The 15,898-nt window shown below is 41.7% G+C and overlaps 2 protein-coding genes across 2 annotated transcripts in view; both read right to left on the reverse strand.

The window, feature by feature from the left end:
• Positions 1-13,102, reverse strand: part of DNAJC13 (DnaJ heat shock protein family (Hsp40) member C13) — a 106,511-nt gene extending 93,409 nt beyond the window's left edge. Inside the window, exons 1-2 of the mRNA XM_077811179.1 lie at positions 12,892-13,102; positions 3,763-3,843 (exon numbers count right to left, since the gene is read on the reverse strand). Of these exons, the coding sequence (XP_077667305.1) occupies positions 3,763-3,830 (68 nt within the window). The 5' untranslated portion in view covers positions 3,831-3,843; positions 12,892-13,102. The remainder of the gene's footprint in view (positions 1-3,762; positions 3,844-12,891) is intronic.
• The window catches only part of LOC144260176 (prostatic acid phosphatase-like), a 61,432-nt gene continuing 54,053 nt past the window's right edge, over positions 8,520-15,898 (reverse strand). Inside the window, exons 11-12 of the mRNA XM_077808731.1 lie at positions 12,892-13,099; positions 8,520-8,707 (exon numbers count right to left, since the gene is read on the reverse strand). Coding sequence (XP_077664857.1) covers positions 8,520-8,707; positions 12,892-13,099 — 396 coding nt within the window. The remainder of the gene's footprint in view (positions 8,708-12,891; positions 13,100-15,898) is intronic.

The following is a 15,898-nucleotide window of genomic DNA, read 5'->3' on the forward strand; positions in this document are numbered from 1 at the left end:
AGGACCTTTAGCAAAGACCTGCACTGCTTGAGTTAATAGAGTAACATGCAGCAGCAGTAGGCCGTTTTTCTCTTGACCAGTCACTATTAACAGAGTGAGACACACTTTACCAGAGTGCTTCATAGCTATTTGTTGTCAGCAGAGGAACTCAGATTCAGGACTCCTGGGTTCAATTTGAGGTTCTATAGGGGAGTGAAGTCTATAGTGGTTATAGACTCTTCTGCACTGTACTCCAGCTCCTAACCAACCACATGCCCACAATGCCCCAGCTCCTGCCACCCTCCTACTAAATACACCCAGCCCCTATACTCTTAGGCTCCTGCAACACCCCTGACTCAGCCCAAATTCCTCACTCCTCTGCATTCAAGTCAGGTGGCTCTTACTTTTCTGCACGGCCTGGAGGCCAGCAGCAGAGCACTGTACTCAAGGGAGAGATTCCTTGATCTCAGTTCTGGTGCATGGCACCACAGCAGCCCCTAGCAGTGACAGGAGCAGTTAGCAAAAATCCTGCTGTGTCTCTTCAGCCCTGAGATGAATGATGTTCAGCACAGACAGAATCTCTAGAGACTTCAGCTGCCAAGCTCTTACAAGTGTGTGAGCGTGGGCGCATGTGTTCAGAGGCTCGTGACTTGGCCAGATTTGGGTGATTTTTCCACAGAGGCACATCAAAAGGCACATCTCTAGACCAGTGTGCTTTCCCACTCCCACCATTGCCAAACTTCAAATCCCTGCTTCAAAGCATGGTGGTGCTAAGGTTTCTCAGTGAAGCAGCTAGAAGAATTTTTAACATGAACAAGACAATGTATTTGCATGTCCTAGTTCTTGGAGCCAGCTGAACCATTTTTGCTAGAACTAAAAAAAAAAAAAAAGCCAGCCTGACACGTACACCCACCATGAAAAATTTTATCCTCAACTTAAAACTTTGGCAAAGGTATAAACAATTGAAAGCCAAGTATTATGGGAAATGTTGGGCAACCTTAGCTATAGGCAGCACTACCAGCTCTTTATATAGTAAGTGGCATGATGTGCAAAGGTGTTGAGGCCCTGCAGCTCTCATTTGTGTCCTTGATGTCAATGACATCAATGAGAACAACAAATGTTCAGCACCTTTAGAAAAGAGGTCAGACCAAAAAAACCATTTTTTTTTTAAAATATCCTTGTCCACACAAGACATTGCAGCAAATACTTATTTACCAGTAAATTTGTTATTGCAATAGCATGTATGTCCTTTTGCCCATTTAATTGCAGATTTGTTTTAATGGTGTGTTTTTAATTAAGTTCAGCATTAAGTGTTTTTGTTCTTATTACCCTCAGGCAACATACGTACCTTTTAAAAGATGTGAGTAATTTTTCCATTATGATTTTAATTGAGAGTTTACAATTGAAGCAATAATCATGATTTCAGAGATTAGGCCTCTTTACAGTGGTGACTTAAGGCAGAGCCTTGTCCTTTGCATCAAGGCAGTAATAATGTAGCCCAGAGCAGACTGAGTAGAACTGCCAGGCTTTAGAGTTTTATTGTTGTTGGACAGAGAACTCTGTCAGATATTGACAAGTTTTATTTCAAGAGTTCTTGGCCATCAGTCCTTCCTTTAGCCTCTTCCAGGAATTCATGATGATGCTACTTCAATCAAGCAGAGGTGGGTCACTTTTGACTTAGAGCTCCTAGCCTTTGCTGAGGAATGAGCTGACACAGATCCTGAATTCTGGAGTATTATCAAAAGTCATCAGGTTTCAACCCCAATTCATTGTTCAAGCATCTGTCTTCAGGCTAACCCCGTATCTGTCCCCAACAAGGAGGAATGCACTATACTCCAAGAATTCAGAAAGCAGCAGCATGAAAGTAATGCTATCCTACAGTGAATGCTATATGTAAGACTTGAGTGCTGGATCAATTCAAACAGTCCCCACACACCGCACACTAAAAAACTTCTATCGCACTATGAAATAGTCAAACTGTGTAGAAAGATTTGCTGCCAGTAAGAATGCTGTTTAGCAGAGCAGAGTTTAAATCCCATTCTGCTAAGATTAGGTAGAGCAGAATTTCAGAAGTTTTTATACTCTAAACATTGGATTGAAAAATATGCCAGCAATATTGCGGATGAGGTCAGGAATCACAAAGGGAGGTAACTTCACAATACGTTCTACTTCACAGTACTGCTAAGTTGAAAGCAAGTCACCACCATAGTAGGAGGGAAACCAGGATTTGAGTTTTATTTTTATGCAGGCCTCCAAATTTAAGTTTATCATGCAAGGAGACAGATGCGCCAATGAACAAATAACGATTTTTGTGTTTTTTCCCCCCCTACACTTCAGTTGTATGCTCTAAATGCATCATGTCACCTCAGTTCAGGTTTCAGTTGGGGGGGGGGGGAAGGGAGGGGGGAGAAAAAAAAACAAACCCTTGCCTGAGGCTTATGTCCCTCTCCTTCATGTCACCACTGAAGTGATACTTCCGGATGCCACCAGTTTCTCAGATAGTATGTAACCATTGTATGTTCAATACAAGTGACAGCTTGGCCCCATAGTCTTATGGCATTTTTACAATAAGGTTAAAAAGCTTTCGCTCAGAGTGTATGGTGGTTTGTTTTTAGGTTGAAGTACCAGAAAGCAAACACACAAAACATTCTAAGCAGCACGCTTAAGTGGATAATTGTTTGCTTTTAAAAATAGACAAGGCAACTTATATGACAAAGACTGAATTAAAGTAAAGTTTGATTTTAAAACCAGAATCAACAAACAAAGTTAATGACTATTGCACTTTGAATTGTGACTTGTATTTGCTAAACCCTCATACACAACATTACATTTCGCTTTAGTATCCAAAAAAACATCCACAGCATGACGGCACATGGAAATTATACACTGAAAATTTGCCATGTCTCTGCTTGGCTCGTAAATGGTAAGCCACACATCCTTAAAGCCTAGTCTACAATATGGAATTTTTACAAAGATTTGCTGCTATTGCCAACACTACTTTAGCTGCATCAGTGCCTAACACACCGATATGCTGCTCTTGAGCTCTGGCAACAGTTTCCAACTCAGACTTACTTATATTTAATTTATGGTATTGAAGACAAATACTGGAGTAACATGTATGGTAAGGCTCCCACCTTCACTAAGACCAGTTCAGATCCACTACTGTGTCAGCAATAGTGGAAGGTTTTGTGCATTACTTAGTGAAAAAGATTTAAGATGGACTACAATACATTAGAACAGGTGTTCCCAAAATAATCTCCATTAGTAGTTCAGCAGTTAACCCATAATAATACAGTCCAAGAAGAAGGACAGACTAGTGAGCTCATCCATTAAAAGGGAAATGAAGAAAAAAAACAGACTCATGAAAAGGCAGTTTCTAAATCTTCAGGTACTAGTTAGAGACTTACTAAATTTTCAATTTATGTAATTTAAAATACTTTGACTCATCACTTTTTTAATCTCACTAGTGCAACAGAACTAAGACAATCAGACAGCATAGCCCAGAGGTGTTCTCTTGAAAACTGGGAAACCTACAATAGAGAGAAGAGATTGGAACAGAAGTGGATGAAGGCAGGCTGAGCAGATGGTTAAATAGTAGTAGTTCTGGCTTCTGAAGAGGCAGTCAGAGCAGGGACTTTACAGTAACATGAGCCTTCAGCTCCACAACATTTTTAAAGACTTGAGTACACAATTAGAGATCATAAACAGATTAGATAGCTATTTTGACTAGACATGACAGTATTTTGTATGGATATGATACAAAGTAATAGATTTAAAACTTACTTTCCCCTCCACGAATGTTTTGTTGTGTAGAAACAAGCAAGATCTTTATTTTCCCTAATTATATTCATTTTGTGCCCAGACCTGAAACAAAATAAATCTCATGTTAATACTTATGATCTTAAGACCAAATACAATCACTAATCACCAATATGGTCTAAAATACATGTGATAAAAGGATTAAATTCATTTATCTTTCACTCAGGTTTGTTTGCAACTTAAGACCTCCTGAGATACCTTACCGCTGCTCAGATTTAGCTACTTGAAGGAATATGGTTTTCAACTATTTACTGAGTGCAGAGCACTTAAGTATTCATTTCTTCTCCTCCCTATTACCAGCATGTAATGATCTAAGAGCAGACAATATTGCATTACTCCGATATGCTTAAGATACTAGTATTACTGTATGCACACTGACAGTGCACAGAAAACAATCCCCACTTTAGTAACTTTGCAAAGAAGAAAGCAAATTTAGTTTTATTGTCTGATATGATTCAGAGTACACAAAATCAAGTATGTTAAGTAGAGATGACATCTGTTTTCTTAACTGGCTAAGGTAATTTCGCTCTGTTTACCTTTGCAAACTACAGCTATGGAAGAGTAAGCAGCTCCTGCTCATCAATACAATTTAACTAAACTTGCAGAATATTAGTACGGCTGCCGATTAGCCACAGTTAACTCAGGCAACTAACTCAAAAAAAATTAATCGTGATTAACTGCTGTTTTAATCACTGTTAATAGAATACTGATTGAAATTCATTCAATATTTTTGGATGATTTTCTATGTTTTCAGATATATTAATTTTAATTACAACACAATACAAAGTGTACATTGCTCACTTTATATTTTTTTACAAATATTTGCACTGTAAAAATTAAATAATATTTTTCAATTCACCTCATACAAGTACAGCACTGCAATCTCTATCATGAAAGTGCAACTTACAAATGTGGATTTGTTATATAACTGCACTCAAAAACAAAAAGCAAAACTTTAGAGCCTACAAGTTCCCTCAGTCCTACTTCTTGTTCAGCCAGTCGCTAAGACAAACAAGCTTGTTTACATTTACAGGAGATAATGCAACCCACTTCTTATTTACAATGTCACCAAGAAGCGAGAACAGGCATTCGCATGGGACTTTTGTAGCCGGCATTGCAAGGTATTTATGTGCCAGATATGCTAAACATTCGTGTGCCCCTTCATGCTTTGGCCACCATTCCAAAGGACATGCTTCCACGCTGATGATACTCATTTTAAAAAAAGCGTTAATTAAAATTTGTGACTCCTTGAGGAAGAATTGTATGTCTCCGGCTCTGTTTTACCTGCAGTCTGCCATATATTTCATTTTATAGTAGTCTCAGATGATGACTCAGCACGTTGTTCATTTTAAGAACACTTCCACTGCTGATTTGACAAAATGCAAAGAAGGTACCAATGTGAGATTCCTAAAGATAGCTACAGCACTCGACCCAAGGTTTAAGAATCTGAAGTGCCTTCCAAAATCTAAGAGGGATGAGGTGTGGAGCATGCTTTCAGAAGTCTTAAAAAAGACCAACACTCTGATGCGGAAACTATAGAACCCGAACCACCAAAAAAAGAAAATCAGCCATCTGCCAGTAGCATCTGACTCAGATGATTAAAATGAACATGCGTTGGTCCTCACTGCTTTGGATTGTTATTGAGCAGAACCCATCATCATCAGCATGGATGCATGTCATGTCCTCTGGAATGGTGGCTGAAACACGAAGAGACATGAATCTTTAGCGCATCTGGCATGTAAATATCTTGCGACACCGGCTACAACAGTGCCATGCAAACACCTGTGCTCACTTTCAGGTGACATTGTAAACAAGAAGCAGGCAGCATTATCTCCTGCAAATGTAAACAAACTTGTTTGTCTGAGCGATTGGCTGAACAAGAAGTATGACTGAATAGACTTGTAGGTTTTACATTGTTTTATTCTTGAATGCAGGGTTTTTTTTATACATCATTCTATATTTGTAAGTTCAACTTTCATGATAAAGAGATTGCACTACAGTGCTTGTATTAGGTGAATTGAAAAATACTATTTCTTTTGTTTTTTACAGTGCAAATATTTGTAATAAAAATATAAAGGGAGTACTGTATACTTTGTATTCTCTCTTGTAATTGAAATATATTTGAAAATGTAGAAAACATCCAAAACTATTTAAATAAATGATATTCTATTATTAACATTGCAATTAATGGCATGATTAGTCACAATTTTTTTTAAAACCACTTGATAACCCTCATTTAGTGATGAGAGCACTAAAGGGGAGGGAACAGCTCTATTTTCCAACTCTAGGATGAGTCTGGATCAAAGATGACAGCATTTTTACTTGTTAACTGAGCATATTTGACGGAAAAAACTGAGGAAGGAAGATTAGAGAAATTTAATGGTCACCAACTTATCTTATATAGTATCTAATTACGTAGTATTTAGAACATTTACTTTCAAATACTCAATTTAAACTACGTTTTAAACTAGGTTACCACAACGAACTAGACTTTTGGTTTCCTATGCCACCTATCACAGCAGTTAAACGCTAAAAGATACTAGAGACACTAAGATCACATCTTCACTGCTGAAAGAGGTGTATATTTTACCTGGTGGTAACTAACATGAGCGAGCTATTCCAAGCTAAAAATACAATGAAGACAAGGCACTTTAGTTTTACTGCAAGGTAAATTAGGTGAAGTCAGCACAACAATCCCCCAATCATAAGTGGCATTAGAAGACAGCTAAAAAGTTTAGTATCAGGAAAGAACTGCTTTTCTGTGGAAGCAATTACAGGGATGTTACACAATCACGAATGAAAGGACAGGCCAGCCTGAATTAAACAAAGGTCTCTGCGCATAAGTGTGCTCCACGCAGAGAAAGTTTTATAACTCCTGAATGGAAAAAAAGGCATTATATCATTACTAGCTATGCAGTACCAAACCTGATGAGGAATATGGGGGCACTGTTCCTTAAAAAAAGAAAGCACTTAAATGACTCAGAAGCCTAAATCCCATTTTCAAAAGTGACTTCAGCACTTAATTCATTGGAAGTCAATGGGACTTAGGAGCCTAAGTTACTTTTGAAAATGTTACACCTTACAAAAAGAGAATTTAGAGTCATGAAAAGTAATACATGCCCTATTTATGGGCGAGCATAGAAAAATAAATACACCTGAATTGAAGTGCCAGTATAATGAGGTCTGATTTGCCTGTATTTTTTATGCATGTATATCTTAGTATGAATTAGTGATAAGATTAAGCACTGCAGATCTGTGAATTTCTTGCAATTCTTAAGGCCACTTTTCAGAGAAGTAGGCATTCTCTATTTTATCCATTTGGATAGTATCAAAACATTAGCGTTCACAATTTTCTTGCCATTACTCAGTGTCATTGATCATTTAGGTTGTAAGCTCCTCGGGGCAGGAGCCAGGCAGGCAAAGTCCTATTCCTGTAAGCCTACATGCATACCTATGAACATGTAACTATACACTTGATTTGTTATTTACATTTCTAATTTGCCTTAGACAAGCAAGTACTTAAAATCACAAGTAGAATCAAGAGTAAACTATAGGAAATATTTTACTAAAGCAGAGACGCAACACCATGAAGTAGTCTAATATTCTCATCTCTATCAAACAGTATCCAACAGTTGAACAGTATCTATGCTGGAATATTAGCTTAGGGAACAATCTATGGAGTTCTTCACAGCTCCCACTGATATTAAAGCAGTTCAATGACATTCATCAAATTGATATATTCCTAACCATGAATCAGCTCAAGAGACGATGAATCATTTGTTTAATACACCTCTGGCTACATACATCCATTCTTTCAATCTTACCAAACAGCACATTTTAAGAGAAATATTCAGGTTACATGGCCTATGGGCAACTTACTCCAGAAATATTAACTTATTTATTCAAGCACCTATTGACAGAAGCCAATAAAAGTCAAGATAATGAGAACCGAGTTAGTGAATTGAAGACTGAGTTATAGATCATTTTGATTTTTCTGGCTTTTGTCTCAGCATGTTACAACTTTTATATTATTCTTTATTATTTTAATGAAAATATCAAACAGCCATAAATTGCTCACACAAATGTTTGCTACTGGGTTACTTAGCAGTTTTACTAAGGTTTTCTGTACATAAATACTAGAACAGTCTTTTGGAGCCATCCACAGCAACTGTTTTCTGAATGTAAAAGGTATATATATATATATATATATATATATATATATATATATATATATACACACACACACACACACACACCTTCGTGGGGGAAAAAACCTCCAACATAAGTTTATCTGGCCTTGATATGGACTGTTTGCTACTCCAGACTACTGACAAGCAAGGAGATTTTAAAACAGTTAATTTTTCCTAATATCTAATCTACAGATAATTAAGCACTTGAGCAGGTTTCCCAGTTAGTTGTGGAATCCCTGCCACTGGAGGTTTTGAACACCTGGCAGGGATGGTCTAAATATACCTGTCACTGTCTCAGTAGAAGGGGATGGATTAGATGACCGCTCAAGGTCTCTTCCAGCTCTACTTTTCTATGATTCTTTGAGGACACAGAATTCATTTTCCAATTTTAAGCTTCCTACCAACTCAGCAAGAACTGAGAGGGGAACTGTCACTAGACAAAAAGTTCTCTGGAAAGCAGACTCTCAGTGCCTCATAGATCTCGAGTGAGAATATGGAAGAATTGTAGCTGTACCTTCCCCACCTGCAAGGCTAAGGTATTTTGAAGATTGTGAGTTGCTCAGATACTATGGGCCGGTCTATACTTATGGCTAAATCCGAGAGGCGGAAAGTAAGTTGGTGGAAGAGTGCCTCCCGTTGACACAGCATGGTGCAGACTTCAGTTTTGTAACCGAAGTAGTGTAACTTAGGTCGATTTACAGCATTAACCAAGAGCAGCCCTATAATAATGGGGGCAATATAAGTACATGACACAGACTAATTTACCAAAGCATAGGTGTGTCACACTGCATTATATACATCCATAATAGGCAATTTAGTTCTAGCATCCTAACCTGGTGATAACAGCTAAGTAGGGGTGCACTATTTTGCATAGAGTCACTACAAGATCATGCTCATTTTATTATCTTATCCTCCCTCCCCTGCATCCAGTAGTTACATTCACCTGTTGCATCTTGTCAGTTACAAAAAAGGTTTTAATCTCACAGGAGATTATCTTAATATCAGAAATGTTCAGCCTTTTTGTCCAAAAGCAAAGCTTCACTGTTGCCAGTCTTTAACACTTTCTTTCAGTAGGTTTCTTCAGTGCCTAAAGCACAACTGGGATCTGATCGGGACAGGTGCTTTTAGGAACCACTGTAATCCATATAATTATCCACCGCATTAAGTGTTGGAGACCAGAAAACTACTGAAAACCTAGCTCAGTTGCATGTAATAGTAGTGCTATCACCTACACCATCTTCAACATGGCATCTAGTTGTTTTATTTTTGTTAAAGTGAAGTATGGAATACCCCACTTGTGTCCACAGGCATTTTCTAAAGCACCCTCCAGGTTTTGTAAACCACTGTATGGAAGTTAAACAAGCTTCCAGCAAGAACAAGAAAGTTTATTTAGCAATATTTTGCAGTTACAGTATTGTAAGAATGAATGAAACGTTGGGAAAAGTGAGATTTGCATTTTTCTTGCACTGCATACAGTACTGAGTTAGTAAGATACTAGTTTCATGTGTCTACTACAAAGGGTCCAACAGAGTTTAAAAGTTGCGTGTTCCCTGACTTAAGATTTTTATATAAAACACTCACCAGTGGGTTGCACCTATACAAACCATCACTAATTTTAACCCTTCTGTTCCATTTTAATTTTGCAACACTGGACACCATCAGGTGTTGGCTAAGAGTGGAAAGGGATCTTTGTTTAGGTTTTTATTTTAGAAAAAGAAGGCTGCTGATAACTCATTTATCTAATACCATGGTTAGAAACTAGGGCCCTGATCCTCCAAACACTCAAATGTAAGTACTTCACATTCATGAGTAGTTCCACTGAATTCAATGGAAGAGTTCTCGAGCATAAATTACTCATGCACTTGAACTTTAACTAAATTTGAACCACCAGTGAAACTATTTTTTTTTGAACTCCCAAAAAGCCTATTTCTATGCTATTTCAATCTTTTGTATCTCAAAGTGACATGTTTAGTATTTGCATTACAGTACCAAGTAGGGGCCTACTAAGATTGTACAGTGCCTACCACTGCAGGACCCCAAAGAATAAGATGGTGCTCTTCAAAAAGAGTATACAATCTAAATACACAAGTCAGAAACAGGGTGGGGAAAGGGCAACATACAAGCAGAGCCAATGGTTTGCAGGTATCATATTTGTACAACAATTTTTTATTATGTAATTAATATTGGGGTGAGATTTATAAAGTGTACTGTAAGGCATGAGTGGGAGACAAGGGAAGACAGGAAGGGATTACCTAAAAGGAGTAACAAAAGAAGGGAGGCAAGACTGATCAGAGGATGGAGTAGAGAATGGAGACCAGCTGGAAAGAGGCTTAAGTGAAGAAACTGAGGGAGAGGATAGGAATAGGTTTTCTAAAAGGGTCTGTATAGTTGACCCTTGACTCGGTTTAAATTAGGAGAGTCAAAATACAGACTATGAGTTCATTCCAGGTAAACAGATGTTTGTCAAAAGATGTGGGCTGGAACCTTCTAAGTCTATCTCCTACCCTGCAAGGATTATTAAATATCTAAATCCAAACGAACTGTTTATGGTACCCTAAATATGATCTTAAATAGATATTTATGAATAATGAACATTACAAATTTAGTTGTTTGGAGGCAGGAAGAGGACTGCAGTGTGGATTTTTTTTTATTTAAGAGGAGGTACAGAGTTGTGAATTTTCCATAATTAATTTAAGTTGTAGTGATACATTCCAAAATTTGCTTAAATGTTTCAGATTTTTTAACTAACATCTATATAGGCCTCATAAATTAAGCCTTTGTTACTATGAAGTTATTCATTTATACATATTAGAAATTAAGGTTTATAGAGGAGTATTGATTAAGATTTATGGATGAACTTATTAAAGTAAGATCTGAAGTTTTTTTAAAGTGATTCTCATCAGATCTCCTGCTTAGTTTGATATCACTAAAGTCAAATCTGAAATTTTGACCATTAAGAAGAACTGTTTCTGAAATGCCAAGAGTTTAAACATTCTGAAGATACTTGTCTCAGGGACTGAATCATCAAGTAAGTACATGGAAAGTATAACCCTAGACCATTCAGAGGGACCAGTCAAACATACATACTTGATTTATTGGTTTTTAAAACTAAGCTGCTTTATGGAGACTTAAGGAGAATGAGAGCAGCAGCAAAGAGAAGAAAATAATTTGGAAAAATGTTCATAGGTTATGTGGGGAAAGGGTTTAGTTTATGAAACTTTAAGCATTATCTTTCCATTTGCAGCAAGTTGTTGAACATGATTTATCAAAGAAGTTTCAGTGTTCACCCAAATGTATTACTGATGTTGTGGTTTAGCATTTGGCCCCCTACAGCAAACACAGATTAGATCAAGCTTCAAGTTAATGAACTCACCTGGGCTAAAACCCAGTATACTTTTTAAAATTATTTTTAGAAATGAGCACTGGCAAAATGCTGCTACTAAATGAAGTAGTGGTTAAACAGATAGCGAGAGCAATAGCTCCTCACATCCCCTCGATTTGAAGTTCATGGGTGAAACCAGAATCACTCATGCTCCCCACCCCCTACACTTCACACTGAACACAGATACCACCACCACAAACCGAAACAAATAATTTATCCCCAAAACTTAAATCTTTCCTAAAAATAAACTGAAGCAGAGACTCAACATTTACAAGACTGAAGAAGGGAAACAGGAAAACAGACTTCCTGAAATAATCATTAACACCAAAAGGAGAAACATTTACGCAATTTTATCTTCTCAGACTTGCTGACAAAAGTCTAATTCATGTGCAAGGAAGAGGGGAGGGGCACAAAAGAGATGTCTTTCAGATTAATCTTCAAGCAGTATTTGTAGTTCCCTCAAATAATGGAGGATTTAGTTGTGTATGAAAATTTTATTTAGTCTCAATTCCCATTATTTCACATCCCCTAGACAAATTTTTTCCCTGAAATGGAGCGCAACAGTTCCTAAGAGCAAGAGCAGATTCTCACCCTCCATCATCATCTACAGTTCACAGTGGAAAAGCTGAACAAACTTAAGTCACATTTAAAGGCAGATGACCTGGAACATTTGATGTAGGAAGGGATGCAACCGCATCAGGATTGAAGGGAGAACACACATTTCTGGGTAGACCATATGAACTAAATTACATTTCTCTAGCTTGTTCTTTTCAGAGCTACTGCTGAAGCCTGAAGTCCAGTTTCCCGTTAAGGACCCCCCCACCAATAAGTGACCCACCCTCAGGTTATTTCTAGAGTGCACCATGGTGTCCAAAGATTTTGATCTTGCAGTGGTGGGAGAGGGAAAGAGATAAATCGTAAAAATGAACGTTAAGAGTGGTTATTAGTCTCCCCTGAAGAAGATGATGCAGATTTTGCCAAGTCTCCACTAACTCCTCTCCTCGGGGAGGAAACTGATTCAGCCAACACAAGGAGGAGCAGATTTTGCTGTGTGTGTTTCCTTTTTCCAGGCATCAGGGGAGACGATAAGTTGGGGAGGAGTTTTTGGCAGACGTCACAGCCTCTTTAGGGGAGTGGGGGAAGAGGAGAGAAGAGAAGAGAAGGAAGAAAGAGGATTTTGCTAGGTGCTCCCCAGTGCCATCCTCCTCCAAGTGATGCAGGAGGTGTGTACGAGCCTCCTCTATGCCACCCCCCTCCAAATGGGGCAGGAGGAGAGAGGTGCCAGGGCGGGGGTATGACAGCCTCCCCCGCGGCAGGGAGGGGTGGATACCGGTGAGTGTGTGTGACAGGAGGGAGTCAGTGACCGGGGTCGGGAGGGGGTGTCACAGCCTCCCCGGCCGTTCCCGAGCTGCCGGCAGGGCACGGAGCATTGACCCACACACGCTCCGAGCGAGCCAGGCGCGGGCCGGACACCCCGGGATCCCGCTGCTCCACGCAGACGCTGAGACCCGAGGGATTTACCTGGCCGAAGAGCTGCGCTGCCCGGACTCCCCCAGCCTGGCTGCCGCCCGGCCGCAACCAACGCTGAAGATAACGGCGGCGGGCAGACCCGGAAGCTGCTGCCGTCGCCGAGCGCAGCGCCTAGGCTGCCGCTGCTGCGCCCCGTTTCCCTGAACTCCCTCAGAGTCTCGCGCTGGAGGCCGCCATTTTCACTCCGGCAGCGAAACGCCTTCTGTGCGCAAGCACAGTCAGTTCCCACACTATCACGAGACCCTGTCAGCTGACTCTCGCCCTCCCTTTTCCCGTCGCGAAACCGCCCCTCCCTCACCAAGCAGTCGCCTGCGTGCGCATGCGCAAATCGGAGAGCAGCGGTGAGTGGGCAAGCCACGGGGGGGTTGGGGGAGGGCTCAGTGAGTCGGTGGGACACAGGGGGAGGGGCTGGAGAGGGCTCAGTGAGTGGGCGGGGCACAGGGGGATGGGGAGGAGTCGGAGAGTGGGCGGGGCACAGAGGAGAGGGGCTGGGGAGGCCTCAGTGTGAGGGCAGGACACAGGGGAGGGGCTGGGAGAGGGGTCAGCGAGTGGGCGGGGCACAAAGGGGAGGGGCTGGGGAGGCCTCAGTGTGAGGGCAGGACACAGGGGAGGGGCTGGGAGAGGGGTCAGTGAGTGGGTGGGGTACAGGGGGGGGCTGGAGAAGCGAGGGAGGTTCAGTGGTGGGGAGCAGAACTGGGTAGGGTTGGAGAAGGAGGCTGTGAGAACTGGAGGGGGAGACGGTTATGGGTGGACTGGGGAGAACCTTTTGGGGGTGAGGATGGTGTGGGCGGGTGGAAGGTTTGGTCTGTAAAATCAGTTCATAGTTACACAGAAGCTGAATGGAAGATGTCCATGTGCATTATTTCTTAGGTCTCCATGTGTTTTAATCCAACCGTATGATTTTTGGGAGTGTGATTGTTGATTTGTGACTGCTTGGGGTGAGGCCTCAAACATTGACATGCCCACAATAATCATGGCTCCCTCCATTTTTCACACCCTGTCCTCTACCACATTTCAGTCTATGGGCCTGACCGAGCAATCTGTACTTCTGTTGAGTTCAGTTTATGTTTTTCATAAATAAGAGCTGCCAGGTTGTGTCACAGTTACATACAGCACCATCAAAATGCAGATACCTGAGAAGTGGTGGATTGCACTCAACCAATGCAAGGCACGCTGTAAAATCAACAGTCCATCAGACCGAAGCAACTTTTTAATTATCTATGGCAGTTTTTTTAGGAAGATGGGGTAGAAAGTAATAAAAATATGAATATAGTTAACCCTAAAATTAATGTTAACCCTGAGGGCTCATTTAAATTATACAAAAAGAAAAGGAGTACTTGTGGCACCTTAGAGACTAACCAATTTATTTGAGCATGAGCTTTTGTGAGCTACAGCTCACTTCATCAGATGCATACCGTGGAAACTGCAGCAGACTTTATATATACACAGAGAATATGAAACAATACCTCCTCCCACCCCACTGTCCTGCTGGTAATAGCTTATCTAAAGTAATCATCAGGTTAGGCCTAACCTGATGATTACTTTAGATAAGCTAACCTGATGATTACTTTAGATAAGCTATTACCAGCAGGACAGTGGGGTGGGAGGAGGTATTGTTTCATATTCTCTGTGTATATATAAAGTCTGCTGCAGTTTCCACGGTATGCATCTGATGAAGTGAGCTGTAGCTCACAAAACCTCATGCTCAAATAAATTGGTTAGTCTCTAAGGTGCCACAAGTACTCCTTTTCTTTTTGCGAATACAGACTAACACGGCTGTTACTCTGAAACCTTAAATTATACAGGCTGCCAGCTGAGGTTGGGGGTGAGTATAGCAGCCAGGGGTGAAAGTAACTTAAAGGACTTACCGGTATACTGGAGTCCTGAGCAGGGGGCGTGGCCTCAACCAGCGCCCCAGGCCCTTTAAATCACCCCCGGAGGTACCAGCTGCAGAGGCGGCTAGGAGCCTCGGGGCTCAGGGGCGATTTAAAGGGCTCGGGGCTCTGGCCGCCGCAACCACAGCGGAGCTCTGGGTCCTTTAAATTGCTGATGGAGTCCTAGGGTCTCCCGGCTGCCGCCGTTACCCTGGGGCTCAGGCGGCGATTTAAAGGGCCTGGGGCTCCACTGCGGTAGCAGTGGCCAGGAGCCGCTGGCCCTTTAAATCACTCCCGGAGCCCTGCCGCCGCTACCCCGGGGCTCCAGCAGCAGGGCTTGGGCGGCGCTTTAAAGGGCCCGGGGCTCCGGTCGCTGCGGGGTGCCCTGGGCCCTTTAAATCACCGCTGGAGCGCTGCCGCCGCTACCCCAGGGGTCCAGCAGCGGGGCTCGGGAAGTGATTTAAAAGGCCCAGGGCTCCAGACGCTGCAGGGAGCCCCAGGCCCTTTAAGTCGCCAGCCTGGGGAAGCCGGTCCGGCACGGCGTACCGGCTCTTGCTGGTATGCCCCATTGGACTGTACTGGCTTACTTTCACTTCTGATAAAAAGAAAAGGAGTACTTGTGGCACCTTAGAGACTAACCAATTTATTTGAGCATAAGCTTTCGTGAGCTATCACAAAAGCTTATGCTCAAATAAATTGGTTAGTCTTCTAAGGTGCCACAAGTACTCCTTTTCTTTTTGCAAATACAGACTAACATGGCTGTTACTCTGAAACCTTTCACTTCTGATAGCAGCTGAGGATGGTTGTGGTATAAGAATACACCAGACATGCCCTCCCTCCATCATCTGCTTTCCACATGCTGTCCCTGGAATACAGTGGTGCTGGAACAGTTTTAGAGTGGGGGTGCTGAGCTGCAACCCCCTTACCCCGTCCACATCCCTCAGTGTCCCCTAAAGCTGAGTCCAGGAGCAGGGCCATGGCTTCGGGAGGGGGGGACACGGACGGGGTAAGGGGGCCAAGGCTGGGGCCACAGCTGGGGACGGGTGCAGAACCCTGGGCCAGGGCCAGGAGCGGAGCCCTGGGTGTGGGGTCAGAAGCGGAGCCCCGGCTGTGGGGCCGACAGC

Source organism: Eretmochelys imbricata, chromosome 2, assembly GCF_965152235.1.
Source record: "Eretmochelys imbricata isolate rEreImb1 chromosome 2, rEreImb1.hap1, whole genome shotgun sequence".
In the NCBI taxonomy this organism is placed as follows: Eukaryota; Metazoa; Chordata; order Testudines; family Cheloniidae; genus Eretmochelys; species Eretmochelys imbricata.